Raw genomic sequence first — 13,674 nt, 5'->3', positions numbered from 1 at the left:
GTGGGGCTGGGGGCGCACTCCAAAGGCTTGCGGATACCTGCCTGAAGCCCGGGGAGCGCAGCGGGAGTTGGCGCTGCACTCCCCGGACTTCAGGCTGCAGGCTGCTATCCGCAAGCCTTCGGAGCGTGGGGGGAACTCCTGCTGCGTTCCGAAGGCTTGCAGATAGCTGCCTGAAGCCTGGAGCACACCGACCCCTCTCGCTCTCCAGGCTTCAGCGAAAGTGATGCAAAGCCTCCGGAGCGTGGAGGGAACGCTCCCTCTGCGCTTCGGAGGCTTCCCATTGCTATCGCTGAAGCCAAGAAGCTTGCATTCGCTCCATAGGACGCACACACATTTCCCCTTCATTTTTGGAAGGGGGAAAGTGCTTCCTATAGAGTGAAAAATACGGTACATTCTAAAGTGTGGAACATCCACATTGAGCATGATGCACCCATCTGAAACAGCCCCGCAGTTGCACAGATAAAAGGCATCTCTCTCCCCCGATTTGGGGACAGTTTCTAATATGGGCACTTTGCATTCCCTGAAGCAAGATACGGACAGCCTTCTGTCCAACACCTGCTGTGATCAGATTGGACTCTTGGGCCCTATTGCTGGTCCTGTCGCATCGCGTGGCTCTCCCTTCCCCATCTGTGCATCTGACGCTCCACCTACGGAAACAGAACAATATTCGGCTTGGAACACTTTGCACAATTCTTCCAATGAAGGGAGGGGGGCACGCGCCTAATTGCTTTTTAATTGTGTCGCGCTGCTGTGGTTGGCACCACACCTCTGTTCCATGCAGCAGGTAAAAATATAAAAACTCAAAAGACTTGAGATAAGATAGCCTGTATTTTTAAAATCCAAGCTGGACGTGCTGTTTCTCTCTGGTGCAAGTACGCTTGTGGAATTTAAAAGTTGAAAAAGGTGGTTTCTGTGTGGGCAGCGAATGGGGAAAAATGCTTGTTCTATCAATTATGTATATATATATTTAATGTTGCCTCTTACTTCCCTGTCCAAAGGGGCTCGTTGAACATGCTGGGTAATGCTCTCTAAACATTACTAGGCTTGGCACAAATGGAACAGATAACAGAGTGCCTTTTTAATTGTCCATTGTTATCTAACTCTTTGGTTGTTTAATCTTCCTTCCCTCTCCTGGCAGTGCGAAGGATGGCAGCCCGGCGTGCGCTAAAGGCAGTCCTGGTGGATCTCAGTGGAACGCTTCATATTGAAGACTCGGCTGTTCCAGGAGCCCAGGAAGCTCTTAAAAGGCAAGTTATCCCTTCCAGGCATCCCGAAAAGAACAGAAAACAAACGTGTAAAAAGGCCATTTTCACAAAGGCTGCTTATTGGGCAAGGAAAAGGCCTTGCAGGCAAGGGTGGTGACGTGCCTCATAGGTGCACAGGGTCAGGTCCCAGATGACAGAATTCGGCTCTTGATGTTTAACACAGCAGACCCTTAAGAATCCATTTGTGGTGGAGAAAGGCTACCAATGGCTTTAAGACAGGCATCCCCAAACTCGGCCCTCCAGATGTTTTGGGACTACAACTCCCATCATCCCTAGCTAACAGGACCAGCAGTCAGGGATGATGGGAATTGTAGTCCCAAAACATCTGGAGGGCCAAGTTTGGGGGTGCCTGCTTTAAGACCATAAGAATCAGGCCAGTGGACCATCTGTTAGAATTCCTGCTCTGTGATTGCAGTCATGGGATTGTTGTCTATCACATAATAGTGTATGTTTTGACTCCACAGAGTGGGAAGTGACGGAGACAGGATGTTTGTTTTACTGTGTTCCGTGAAGTGGGACTATTGCTCTTTGCTGTCTGATGCTAGAGAGAGAGAGAGAGAGAGAGCGAGAGAGAGCCATGTTGCAGTGCTCCGTGTATGTTTATATGTAAATAAAAGTAGATTAGCCAAAATGCTGAGTTGCTGAGGTCTGTTACTCAAGCTGCGAAGACTCTGCAGATCCCTAAGTGTGCCAATGTCTGTTGGCATCGGTTTCTGTGATGTGGAAGACAGGAGTGCCTGGCGTGCTCTGGTCCATGGGGTCACGAAGAGTCGGACATAACTAAACGACTAAACAACAATCCCGCTTTATCCCTACCCTTGTTGTTTAGTTGTGTCTGACTCTTCGTGACCCCATGGACCAGAGCACACCAGACACTCCTGTCTTCCACTGCCTCCTGCAGTTTGGTCCAACTCATGCTGGTAGCTTCGAGAACACTGTCCATCCACCTCGTGCTCTGTCATCCCCTTCTCCTTGTGCCCTTCATCTTTCCCAGCATCAGGGTTTTTTCCAGGGAGTCTTCTCTTCTCATGAGGTGGCCAAAGTATTGGAGCCTCAGCTTTAGGATCCAGTGGGCACTCAGGGCTGATTTCACTACCCTGAGGAGTCTCAAAGCGGCTAACATTCTCCTTTCCCTTCCTCCCCCACAACAAACACTCCATGGGGTGAGTGAGGCTGAGAGACTTCAGAGAAGTGTGACTGGCCCAAGGTCACCCAGCAGCTGCATGTGGAGGAGCGGGGAATAATAATAATAATTAATAATTTGCCAGGAAGCGAACCCGGTTCACCAGATTACGAGTCCACCACTCTTAACCACTACACCACACAGTAATTCCTACAGCTCCAAATACCCCCCCTCCATAGTCTTATGTCTAAGCAGCTATCCCCAGGTCTGCACCCTATAGAGCAGTTGCAGCAGCAGGGGACCACTCCTCCACCAGTTCATGTGCCTTCCCCCAAAGGGCTGCATGCATGCCAGCTGGAGACTATGCCTCTGCATGCAAGCTGCCTCTGCTCTTCCCTTTTCAGTCCCTTCCTGGTTCTGGGAGACAGTGGTGCAGGAGAGGGTAGGGAAGCACCCAGCCTGACCTGCCTCTTCTTCCTTTTCTTCTTCCAGCCTCCGAGTCTTGCTTCCTGGCTGGCAAAGTTCCCCATAAACCACTGCCCCCCTATCCTAAACCAGAATCCAGCCCTTACTTTTCCTGGTGCACACTCTGCAATGTCTTGCCAGTCCCTGGCATGCACCTGGCAACATTAGAATGTCATATGTGTGAAACCAAACTTTCCCTCCTGCCCCACGCCCATTACACTTGGATATTGGATTCAAGCTTGAGTGATCAAAAAGCATAGGGATTGGCCTCAGGTGGGATTTCTCTTTCTGTTAAACTCCAAAGATCCAGGAGTAATCTTCTTAGCACTTCCGCGTGGCAGCCCTGCTTGTGATAATGCACTCATGTTATCTTCTGATGAAGCTGTTCCATGAATGCGAGAACAAAAACATGTTTTTGCCGTGGTTTCCAAAAATGGCAGCGTCCTAAACTGCTTACCCTGTTTTTCACGGGTCAAGGCTGCGCAGTGCTCCTGTTTCCATCCGGTTTGTGACCAATACGACAAAGGAGTGCAAGCAAGATTTGCTGGAGAGGCTGAGGAAACTCGAGTTCGACATCAAGGAAGACGAGATCTTCACGTCTCTGACGGCAGCCAGAAATCTCTTGGAGCAGAAGCAAGTCAGGCCCCTGCTGCTCGTCGAAGACAATGCACTGCACGATTTCAAAGGTATAGTGTCCTGGGGCCAATTTGCTGGGAACTGTAGTTTGCTAAGGGACCTGGGTATCGCAGCTCTGTGAGGTCAGCACAGAGTGTTAAGTTTGTCAAAGTGGTTGTGTGTTGATTGCCAGGAACCGCGCGGACTGGCCCAGAGAAGCCCTTGTTTCACTGGGAGAGTCTTCTGTGTGTCCTGCGAGAGATGCACAGTTGCTTTAGGAATTGCAGCAAACCATTACAAGACTCGAGCAGAATTAGCTTTCTATACTGCAGACTTTAATTAAAGTAGAGCACAGAAAACACGTATACTATATTCTGATCGCTTAATGGACCGTTTGCATCGTTCAGCGAAATCCGTACGACCCATAAACCCTCTATGTCCATGACGAGATGGCTTATATTGTTTGTTTGCTTTATTTAAAGCTTAATTGAGGGTTTCTTCTTCTTTTTCTCTTCCTGCTTTTGCTGCCTGTCTAAAGCTTAATTTGGACTTCTTAGTTTGGCAATGCAATAGCTCGACTCCCATCTGAAGTTCCAGATCTGTGGGGTTTCTTATGCATCTGCTTTCAGCTGTGGCATCTGTCTTGGCAGATAGGCTCATAGCTCCTCCCCCTGTGACCCCATTCAATCCTTTGGGTGCCAATTAAAGGGACATATCCTGCTGCAAGCTTAATTTGCTGCACAGGGGGATGGAGAGTGCGGCTAAGGAGGGAAGTGTTAATCCTGCCCAGCTGCAGTATTCACAAAGATCACATCCACCCCCACCCCCGGCAATTAGGCTTACAAAATGCTTACAGGCTTCCCCTCCCAGACTCATCCCTGGGCAGAACACAAGTGTGTGTCAGAGCACAGCTTGGGTACACTTCCTTTTGCATTGGCCCTGCCTACCACCAGCAGGAGGCCCCCAGAAAGCTGGCCAAGGTGGAATGTGGCCCTTGCCCAAGCCTCCCAAAAGTCCCTCCCCTCTCTGCTTTTGGTCAGCTCTGATGCACACTTCTGCGGGTTTTCTGCCTCGCTCTTCCCTCCATATCTAGTGGTTGGGGTTTTTTTAAACTCCGGTTTTCAGTAGTTTAAGTACGCTGAAAGATGTTTAAGCTCCTGTTAGTAACTACTATGGAATTATTCTTGGATAATCTTCATATAAGATTGCTCCACAGATGGATGAGTGTAATCCATTCTTTGGTTAATGGACCCAGATGCTCCCAGAGAAAGTTGCAAGCGAAATACACACCAGCTTGCTTTTCAGTTTCTGCGTTTTTGTTTTGTAATAATGTTGGAGAGGGCATTGTGGGGCCATCCGATCAGCAACCGATGCCCTCCTTCCATTAGCTTCTGCAACAGAACTTTCCCTCTGCTCCCCTTTTATGTGTCCTGCACCTTCCCCACATCTGCTCCAGAGGATTGAGGCAGCCTCCCCCCCCCAAAAAAAAACAGATTTAAGAGGTATGCAGCTGGAGGTGGGGGGCATTTCATTTCACAAACAGAAACCCTTGTGCTGATGGAACAAGTTAGTTGGATACCACTCATGTTCCCCATTGAACAGCTGCCATCTCTAACGCTTGTCCATTGAAGGCATTGTCCCTCTGCTATTCAGCTAAAGAGGCTTGCAGGTCCATTACAGCCCCTGCCCTCAGGTCTGCAAACTACAACACATGACACAAAAGCAAGGAGGGAGGAGGAAGCTCAGGCAACCCGTTCTTAAAGCTGCAAAGTTCTTATAGTGCCCAACTTCAGTGGGAAAAGTTCAGAGACAGCAGTGGCAAAGAGGCAAAAAGTTCTAGCAGCAAAGTTCAGCAGAATCAGCACAGCGGCCTTGGGTCCCTTTCTCTTCTGCCACCTGAAGATTTCATGCCAAAGCAATTGTATCAGTAACGATACGATATCTTTATTGTAATTGTCCCATGCAGAACAATGAAATTGAAAAATCTACATAAGACATTCAAAAACCCCTAAAAACTCTGAAACCCCATTTTAAAATACAATATACTCCTATAGAGACACCTTATACTGCGTTTAAGACCAGAATTGCCTTTGGGTAGAAACTGTTTCTCAGGTGGCTAGTCCTAGTCTTTATAACCTGTGGGTTGAACCACAGAGCCTAGGACTTGCCAATCAGAAGGTTGGTGGTTCGAATCCTCGTGACGGGGTGATCTCCCGTTGCTCGGTCCCAGCTCCTGCCAACCTAGCAGTTCGAAAGCACGTCAAAGTGAAAGTAGATAAATAGGTACCGCTCCTGTGGGAAGCTAAACAGCGTTTCCGTGTGCTGCTCTGGTTCGCCAGAAGCGGCTTAGTCATGCTGGCCACATGACCCAGAAGCTGTACACCGGCTCCCTCGGCCAGTAAAGTGAGATGAGCGCCACAACCCCAGAGTTGGTCACGACTGGACCTAATGGTCAGGGGTCCCTTTACCTTCTTCCAGAAGGCAGAAGCTGAAAGAGATCATTTCCGGGGTGCAGACTAAGTCAATGTAAGGCGAGTTATTTGGCTGTCCTCTTTTTTCCCCCAGGGATCGATACAAGCGAGCCCAATGCTGTGGTGATAGGGCTTGCTCCTGACCACTTCAATTACCAAACGATGAACAAAGCATTTCGGTAAGTCGGAAGGACGTGACAAAGGGTTTCTTTATAAGAAACGACTTCCTTTAGCCCCCAACAGGCAATTAACATTTGGCACAAGCTCAGTTTCTATTTGTCACATAGCACACCTCCAGATAACTTTATGACGATACTGTCCCAAGGGTTCTTTTTATTACCGGAAGGACAACAACAGGGCTTGGTGGTACCAGGTGGAATTCCTGCGTCTCCAGGGGCTTTCAGAGCACAATGAGTCACACTGTTGTCCTTCAAGTAGGGAAGGACTTTGCTATCTGTTATGGCATTGATGGGGAAATGTGAGGCTTAGAACCTCTCCACCAGGCCCTTAGGGCTTTCTCCAGTCAACACACCCTCCCGGGACATTTTTGCTAATAAACAATATAAAGAGAAGAGGCCCAGCCAGAGAGGACTTTGCCAAGCGATCTCTCAAACCAGGTGGCAAGAACTTTCCCTGCCCTTCTCAAATGACAGATTGTACAAAACAAATGAAATCCCTGAAATGAGAAGTAATCGTCTGGAAATATCATCTTGTGGAAATAAACTAAATAATAAAAATCAAAAAGTTTAAGGGAATTTTTTTAGATAAACCTAAAATTGAACAAAGCCTTAACGGGATGCTGGCTATAAACCTCGTTTCACTGAACTATTCAGTTTCCTCAGAAGGAAATAGAAAAATCATAAACCTTAAATGACCAAAATTCAAAAAGGGGTAGAACTCCCAAAAATTCTGAAGTATTATAATCCTAGCTCGACCTATGTAAAGCAAAGTGCAGTAATAAAGGATTGAGGACTCAAAAGGTACAGTTTCTAATACTGAATTAAAAAAAAAAAAGTTTGAAAACCTAAATGGCAAGTTTTAGACAAAGCCCAGCTTGAAGAAAGCAAAACACAGTAATAAAGGTTTGAGGATTCAGCTGTGAAAATTCTAGTGTTGCCTTTACAAAAAGGTTTAAAAAACCTAAATGGCACAAATTCAAAGAAAGGAACACAAGATAAGCTGTTTTAGATTTTAAACAAACTCAAGAACAGGGCTGAAACGCTCCCATAGTCTAGATGTTACTGCTGATGTTAAAAATTGATCAACTGACAGGGCATCCCGTTGGCCACTGTGAGAACCACTGGCCTGATCCAGGAGGCTCCACTTACGTTCTTATTTTCCTCCCACCCCTTCCTTTCCCAAGGCTGATCCTCGATGGCGCTCCCCTCATAGCTATACACAAAGCCAGGTATTACAAGAGGAAAGACGGGCTCGCTCTCGGCCCTGGACCTTTCGTCACGGGGCTGGAATACGCAGCCGACGTGGAAGCCACCGTGGTGGGGAAGCCTGAGCAGACATTCTTCCTGGAAGCCTTGCGTGGTACCGGCAGCACGCCAGAGGAAGCCGTCATGATTGGCGACGTGAGTGTCTGAGCATGTTAACCCGCCTTCAAGATGGAGTCTCCGGGAACCAAGCAGGCCTAACATTTTTGTTCCCCTCTGCCTTGGCAGGACTGCAGGGATGACGTGGGAGGCGCCCAGAATGCTGGGATGCTGGGAATACTGGTGAAGACGGGTAAGCGCCATCTCACCGTGCCGCTTGCTTGTCTGGGTGGAGGCCAGAGGGATGCATGCGTGTGCAGGATTTAGCCTACTGCAGAAAGGTAAAAGTTTTAAATGGGGAGATGTAGACACTCATCTTTGGTAGGTGCTAAGCGTGTCACGGGTTATCCTGTCATGGACTGTTATTAACCGTGTTATGGGCCACTTATTTATTTCACAAGATTTATATACCACCGGAGAGCTCAAAGTGGTTTGATTTTTTTCTTTTTCAAAAAAGTTAAAATAACTATTTAAAATGTTCAAACAAATACCGTATTTTTCGCTCTATAAGACACACTTTCCCCCTCCTAAAAAGGGGAAATGTGTGTGCGTCTTATGGAGCGAATGCAGGCTGCGCAGCTATCGCTGAAGCCAGAAGAGCAAGAGGGATCGGTGCGCAGAGATCCCTCTTGCTCTTCTGGCTTCAGGGATAGCCACGCAAAGCCTCTTGAGCGTAGCAGGAGCGCTCCTCCCTCTTCGCTTAGGAGGCTTTGCGTTGCTTTCTTGTTTTCCTCCTCTAAAAACTAGGTGCGTCTTATGGTCGGGTGTGTCTTGTGGAGCGAAGAATACGGTAATTAAAATCTACAATTAAGCTAAAAATCAGATTAAGACATATGGCAACATTCTACATATCTGGGCAGGCTTGTTTAAACTGTTTTTAGAAGGTGCTAAAAAGGGGGGGGGGGGGCCTGCCTGATTTCAGTAGTCAAGGAGTTCCGAAGTGTGTGCTGCCACAAGAAAAGACGGATTCCTTGCAAGTGCAGAGCAAGTATCGCGGCATCTGTAACACCACCAGTTCTGCAGAGCAAAGAGGTCGAGTGGGCATAGTTGGGAACGATTATAATGCATAGATGTTATGCCAACGCAAACCAGGTGTTGAGACAGAGCGTTTTCTCTCTGCTTTTGTTACAGGGAAATACCGAGAGGGGGATGAAGGCAAAATTACTCCTCCTCCGTACTTAACTTGTGAGAGCTTTCCCCATGCTGTAGACCACATCCTCCGACATCTCCTGTGAAGAAGCCTGCAAGAGTTACACATCAGCATCTCGTGCCAAAGGCTGAAACATCCAGCGGCATCCTCAGCAGAGCCCAGACTTGCTTGGGGAGCTCTTGCTGGACAGCACCAAGCGATCACATTTGAATGCTCTCCCCGGAAGGGTAGCTTCCTGTGCATAGGAATCAGAGAAGAGTCGTAGCCTAGCCTTCACCCTGCCTGGCATGCCAGTTTTCTTGTTCTCTTCACGACAGGGAGAGCTTAAATAGATGTCCCCCCCTTGTCTGCTGTCTAGCGTGGCACCTTCTGCGCTTTTGCAGAATGCATAGCTCAGTTATTCCTGCGGCATGACATTTGAATGGAAAAGGAGATAAACGCTAAGCCCAAGCCTTGTTAAAAAACAGTGAGGCATGAGTGAACTGGCCTCTCTCTTCCCTTCCTGTTCCACCGTCCTTCCCACACTGATGCCATGAGCAGGGGAATTCTCAGGTGTTGTTCCTGAGCTCTGAGTGATAAGTGTGTGTGTCAACAGTACAGTGCTGGTCAATAACTGAGTTTGCATGTTTGCCAGAGTCCAAAAGCAGCCAAGGTTCGCCGTTCACCTAAACAAAGTTTTTGATCAATCCCAACATCACCAACCACATTTAAACCACTTCATGGTAACGTGTGTGGTTTGTTTTTTTTAAAGCGACATGGTAAATGGTACCACAAGCTATCATTTACTGGAAGTCTAAATTGCAAAATATCAAGGGATTTTTGTTTAGGTTACTTACCATGGCTAGCCACTTTCCTCCTCCTGATCCAATTAAATACAGCCAGGCTGCATCTTAATTAGCGATTCTTAATTTAAAGCACTCCTACCATACATAATCATATTCATGGCTGAACTTCTGCCAGCCCATTAATAGAGGCCAGGGTTGTTTTTCAATTTTTACGCACAAATTAGAGCTACCAGGGCTTTACAGATGTTTTAATTAGGTGGGGTTATTAACAGGAATGGCTTGGAAACAGAGATCTGGTCCATAATGGCTTCTATAGACCATGAATTTCTGATGTTAGACTTCAATGGGGGCCTATTAATTTGACAGTTGCAAGGTTTCATTGGGTTGGGGGAGTCCCCCACCCGTTTCCTTACGGAGAGGGAAAATCCTAGGGAAACCATGGGGAACAAATTCCCCACTTTTTATGGGGTTTTGTTAGTACAGCTGTAAAATGAAATTGCAATTTGAAGCAAGTCCCATCCTTCCCGCACATGTTAACAGCACCAAAATGAGCTAACTTTTGTAATGGCAGTAAATGGCTTTTCTGGACCATTTGCAAAACTAAGAATGAAGCCCTTTTTGTTTACTTTATGGTGCTCCTGAGTGTTAAATTATTAGACTGTAATTGTAGCAGCGTCTTTACTGAAAGAGCAGGTTTCCTAATGAGCTACAGCTACAATCTCTTTTGGATGGAAAAGACACCAGGACTGTAACGGAGACGGTAGCTGAGTGGAAACAAGATTAGGAACGCTGATCAGAGATTCATATAACAAAAGACACAACAAAACACAACCGTTTAGGCAAAGTTAAGTGCTGCTTTGTTGCTGCCGATTTCAAGCAGCAGCGCTAAGCACATGTGTAAATCTTTCCTTCACTCTGGCAGGATCCAACCCTAATTGTTGTTTCTTAAATGGAAAATGCTGCCCTGATGAGACCGAGCCCCTCTGGACCAAAAGTAGGCTATAAATTTGGTAACAGCAAAACTGAATTATTATTATTTTAAAAAACACTGGCCCAAATCCGGTGAGACTTGCACACAGGCAAATAGGGTTAGGACTACAGCCCAGATTCCACTGAAATTAACTAGTTAGTTAGAACTGACAAATCTCACTATTTGCCGTGGGATATGCATGCCAATCTTACGCACATTTACCCAGAACTTAGTCCAAGTTCCATGGAGCTTACTTCTGATTAACAGTGCACAGGACTGCAGCTGTACTCAAAGCTAACTTTAGCTTGCTCATTAAAAACACTATCTGTGGTCCCAGTTCGAAAGACTGAGCTAGAGTCCTGTGTTATCTCCCCTTATAGTCAGAACTATAAGATCAGAACCCCCATCGTTCTACCCGGACACTGATGTCCAGTGCTGAGGGCCTTCTGGTGGTTCCCTCACTGCGAGAAGCCAAGTTACAGGGAACCAGGCAGAGGGCCTTCTCGGTAGTGGCACCTGCCCTGTGGAACGCTCTCCCACCAGATGTCAAGGCAATAAGCAACTATCTGACTTTTAAAGACACCTGAAGGCAGCCCTGTTTAGGGAAGTTTTTAATGTTTAATGCTGTATTATGTTTTTAATATTTGGTGGGGAGCCGCCCAGAGTGGCTGGGGAAACCCAGCCAGATGGGTGGGGTATAAATAATATATTACTATTATTATTATTATTATTATTATTATTATTACTACACAGACTCATCCCCAGAAACTTAGCAATGCTTTATTCTGGGACAAGGAAAGTCAGGTGGTGTGAAATGCAACATGTCAGCAATGCTGGCATTGACCTGCCAAAACAGATTAGATGTACAAAACAAGTGGAGTGACCCCCTTTTGTTTTGGTTCTTCCCTTTAACGTGGCTGTGGGGAGCTCCAGATTCAACAGCAGAAGGAGTGTTGCAAGTGTGTGCACTTGTGAACACGTCCTTATCCCTTTCATCATGCTCTGCTTCCTGACCAAGTTTCTCCTGCATTTTTCTGACCACCCCGCCTCACCCCCCCCCCCCCAGTGTTCCTTGATAAACTTTAGTAGCCCTAACCTAGCTAAAGTTACTTGTGGGTATTTATTTAAGTGATCTATTGTTAAAGCGCTTATTAGCCATCTTTCCAGGGCTCAAGGTAGCACATTCATTCATTCATCATCATCATCATTTTAAAGTAATACACACTAATAACTACTTGAAAAATCAAACAAAAAACCACGAACATTCAGTGAACCGACCAGACAAGGGAAACACTAAATGGAAAGCAGTTCATCATGTATAGTCTCTGAAAGGTCCACCATATTGTGAGATTGGTTTCATAATTTTTGACCTGGCAAAATATCACAACCATTGTGTGTGTGCGTGCGCTATGCAGAAATCGCAATGTGGCAAACCCCGTGAAGCTAGCCAATGCTTTTCTCGATTCTCGCAGCCCCTGTTAACTCTGCTGGTTCAGCTCTCCCCTGCTTCACGCAAGGGGCCATGAATCACAAGAGCAGGCGCCAGCAACAATAGCGCTCCGCCAACCTGGAAGTAGATGCCCCTTATTGCAAACTTTGCCCCAGGATGCGAGCGGAAGTCGCGCTCCGGCGGCGCGGCGGTGGCAGCAGCAGCGGGAGGCACCATTAGCAAAAGCGTGCCTCATGTTACGAGTGGTTTCCGGTTACGAACAGACCTCCAAAACGGATTAAGTTCGTAACCGGAGGTACCACTTTACTGGTATATTTCAATGTTTAGCTGGTTGATATATCACGATGTTGAAATCCAGATATCGCCCAGCCCTAGTTATCATCCATAAATTTGCTGCTGTTGTTGTTATTACCCACCCTTCATCAGCAGGTCCCCAGGGCAGGTTACAACAATTTAAAATCCCGAATTAAAAGCAGTTCCAGTCGCATCAGTTTAGCGGTTCCACAGCCTAGGGGCAATTTGACATGAAGGCCCTATGTCTAGCTTTAGAAGATCATATGATGTAAAGGAGAGAGACACGAATAGAGGAAGCCTCTGAGTCTCCCACTAAAGCCAACTCCATGGCCCTGGTATCCTCTTCCGAGGAAGAAGCGTCTTTTGCGAGGACAACTTGTCAACTTTCATAGGAAAGCAGCCTGCAGGACAGGGTTAAGTTAAGCACCCCTCCCCACTGCTGCATCTCCCGCAGCTGCAATATTCAAAACTGTTGGGAAGTTATCCAGCTCTAAGGCTGCGTCATGTTTGGCCCCAAGACAGAAGTGATCCCTTCACTTACAGGAAAATACTCTTTGAAAAGTCTACCTTAGATTCTCAATAAGCTCAGGCAAGGGGGGGGAACGGGATCCGGGAATGCATCCCTCAAAGAGGACCAGTAGTTTATTCTTCATCGTTGCAAGTCCTGCTCAACACCTGTTGCTTTTAATACAAGGATCCCTGAGAAATGCAACTAACCACCACCTCTTCTGGTATTGCGAATATTGTCCTTGTTCCTCTGAAGAGGGGAGCGCCAGCAGCAAAATACTTGTGGTGTCAGTGTGCTGTGGATCCTAGGTGTCAGCGCAGGGATATGTGTATGTCTGGCGGTGGATGTAAGAGGATATTACAATTAAATGGATTTCAGGCATAAAAGTGCAAAAATGTTTCCCATTGCCTATTAGTAAAGGCAGGAGAGGGAAGAGGGGCTCGATAGCAAACAACCGCCAAGCCCCTTCTCAGTTCTTTAAAAGAAAATATTAGCGTGCACCTTTGAGAATGGATTGTTCTGTTTCTCTTAGAAAGGAAAAATAATATCCATTTTAATGTTAAGTATTCAGTCTCTGGCTCCCAGAAATTTGTTGGGATCTGGATGGTTGAAATCTTGACTTGCCGGGGGGTGGGGGGTGGAGTTCAGACAGACTCAAATTCTTTTTGCCACTCAGTGTATTTTTGGCTCAAGTTCTTAGCAGAAGGCTTCGTGTGAGTGATCACATCCAGGAAGTCTTCAGTGGTGACTGTGTCCAGTTCAATTACAGGTAAGCTCCCGCTGTCTGCGGAAAGAAGACCATGGACCAAATAAAACACACACACACACCATTTGTTCATGTTATTGTCCCAGCCGCCCTGTTGATAGCTTATACATTGACAAAAGAAGAATGGGTGTAGATACTACTCAAGTCTCCCCTTGAAGACGGAAGAAGGTGGGGGAGGTGGGGGATAGAGTTGGTCAGATGATGGGGGGGTACCGTATTTTTCGCTCTATAAGACGCACCAGACCATAAGACACACCTAGTTTTTGGAAGA

The 13,674-nt window shown here is 46.8% G+C and overlaps 2 protein-coding genes across 6 annotated transcripts in view; one reads left to right on the top strand and one right to left on the bottom strand.

Moving 5' to 3' along the window:
* Positions 1 to 10,445, top strand: part of HDHD2 (haloacid dehalogenase like hydrolase domain containing 2) — a 91,759-nt gene extending 81,314 nt beyond the window's left edge. For 2 of the 3 annotated variants that reach the window (XM_082242263.1, XM_082242262.1), the window contains 6 exons: positions 1,139 to 1,247; positions 3,331 to 3,539; positions 6,034 to 6,118; positions 7,303 to 7,519; positions 7,610 to 7,673; positions 8,612 to 10,445. In XM_082242263.1, the coding sequence (XP_082098389.1) occupies positions 1,147 to 1,247; positions 3,331 to 3,539; positions 6,034 to 6,118; positions 7,303 to 7,519; positions 7,610 to 7,673; positions 8,612 to 8,715 (780 nt within the window). In that variant the 5' untranslated portion in view covers positions 1,139 to 1,146 and the 3' untranslated portion in view covers positions 8,716 to 10,445. The remainder of the gene's footprint in view (positions 1 to 1,138; positions 1,248 to 3,330; positions 3,540 to 6,033; positions 6,119 to 7,302; positions 7,520 to 7,609; positions 7,674 to 8,611) is intronic. The other variant, XR_014224493.1, reaches the window with a different exon arrangement.
* A 2,292-nt stretch (positions 10,446 to 12,737) lies between these two features.
* Positions 12,738 to 13,674, bottom strand: part of KATNAL2 (katanin catalytic subunit A1 like 2) — a 39,568-nt gene continuing 38,631 nt past the window's right edge. For all 3 annotated transcript variants that reach the window (XM_082242020.1, XM_082242021.1, XM_082242022.1), the window contains one exon: positions 12,738 to 13,421. In XM_082242020.1, the coding sequence (XP_082098146.1) occupies positions 13,282 to 13,421 (140 nt within the window). In that variant the 3' untranslated portion in view covers positions 12,738 to 13,281. The remainder of the gene's footprint in view (positions 13,422 to 13,674) is intronic.

The sequence above is a fragment of the Podarcis vaucheri genome (assembly GCF_965113315.1).
Source record: "Podarcis vaucheri genome assembly, chromosome: 11".
NCBI lineage: Eukaryota > Metazoa > Chordata > Lepidosauria > Squamata > Lacertidae > Podarcis > Podarcis vaucheri.
Note: the sequence above shows the minus strand (reverse complement) of the source record. Positions and strands in the feature narration are given on the sequence as shown.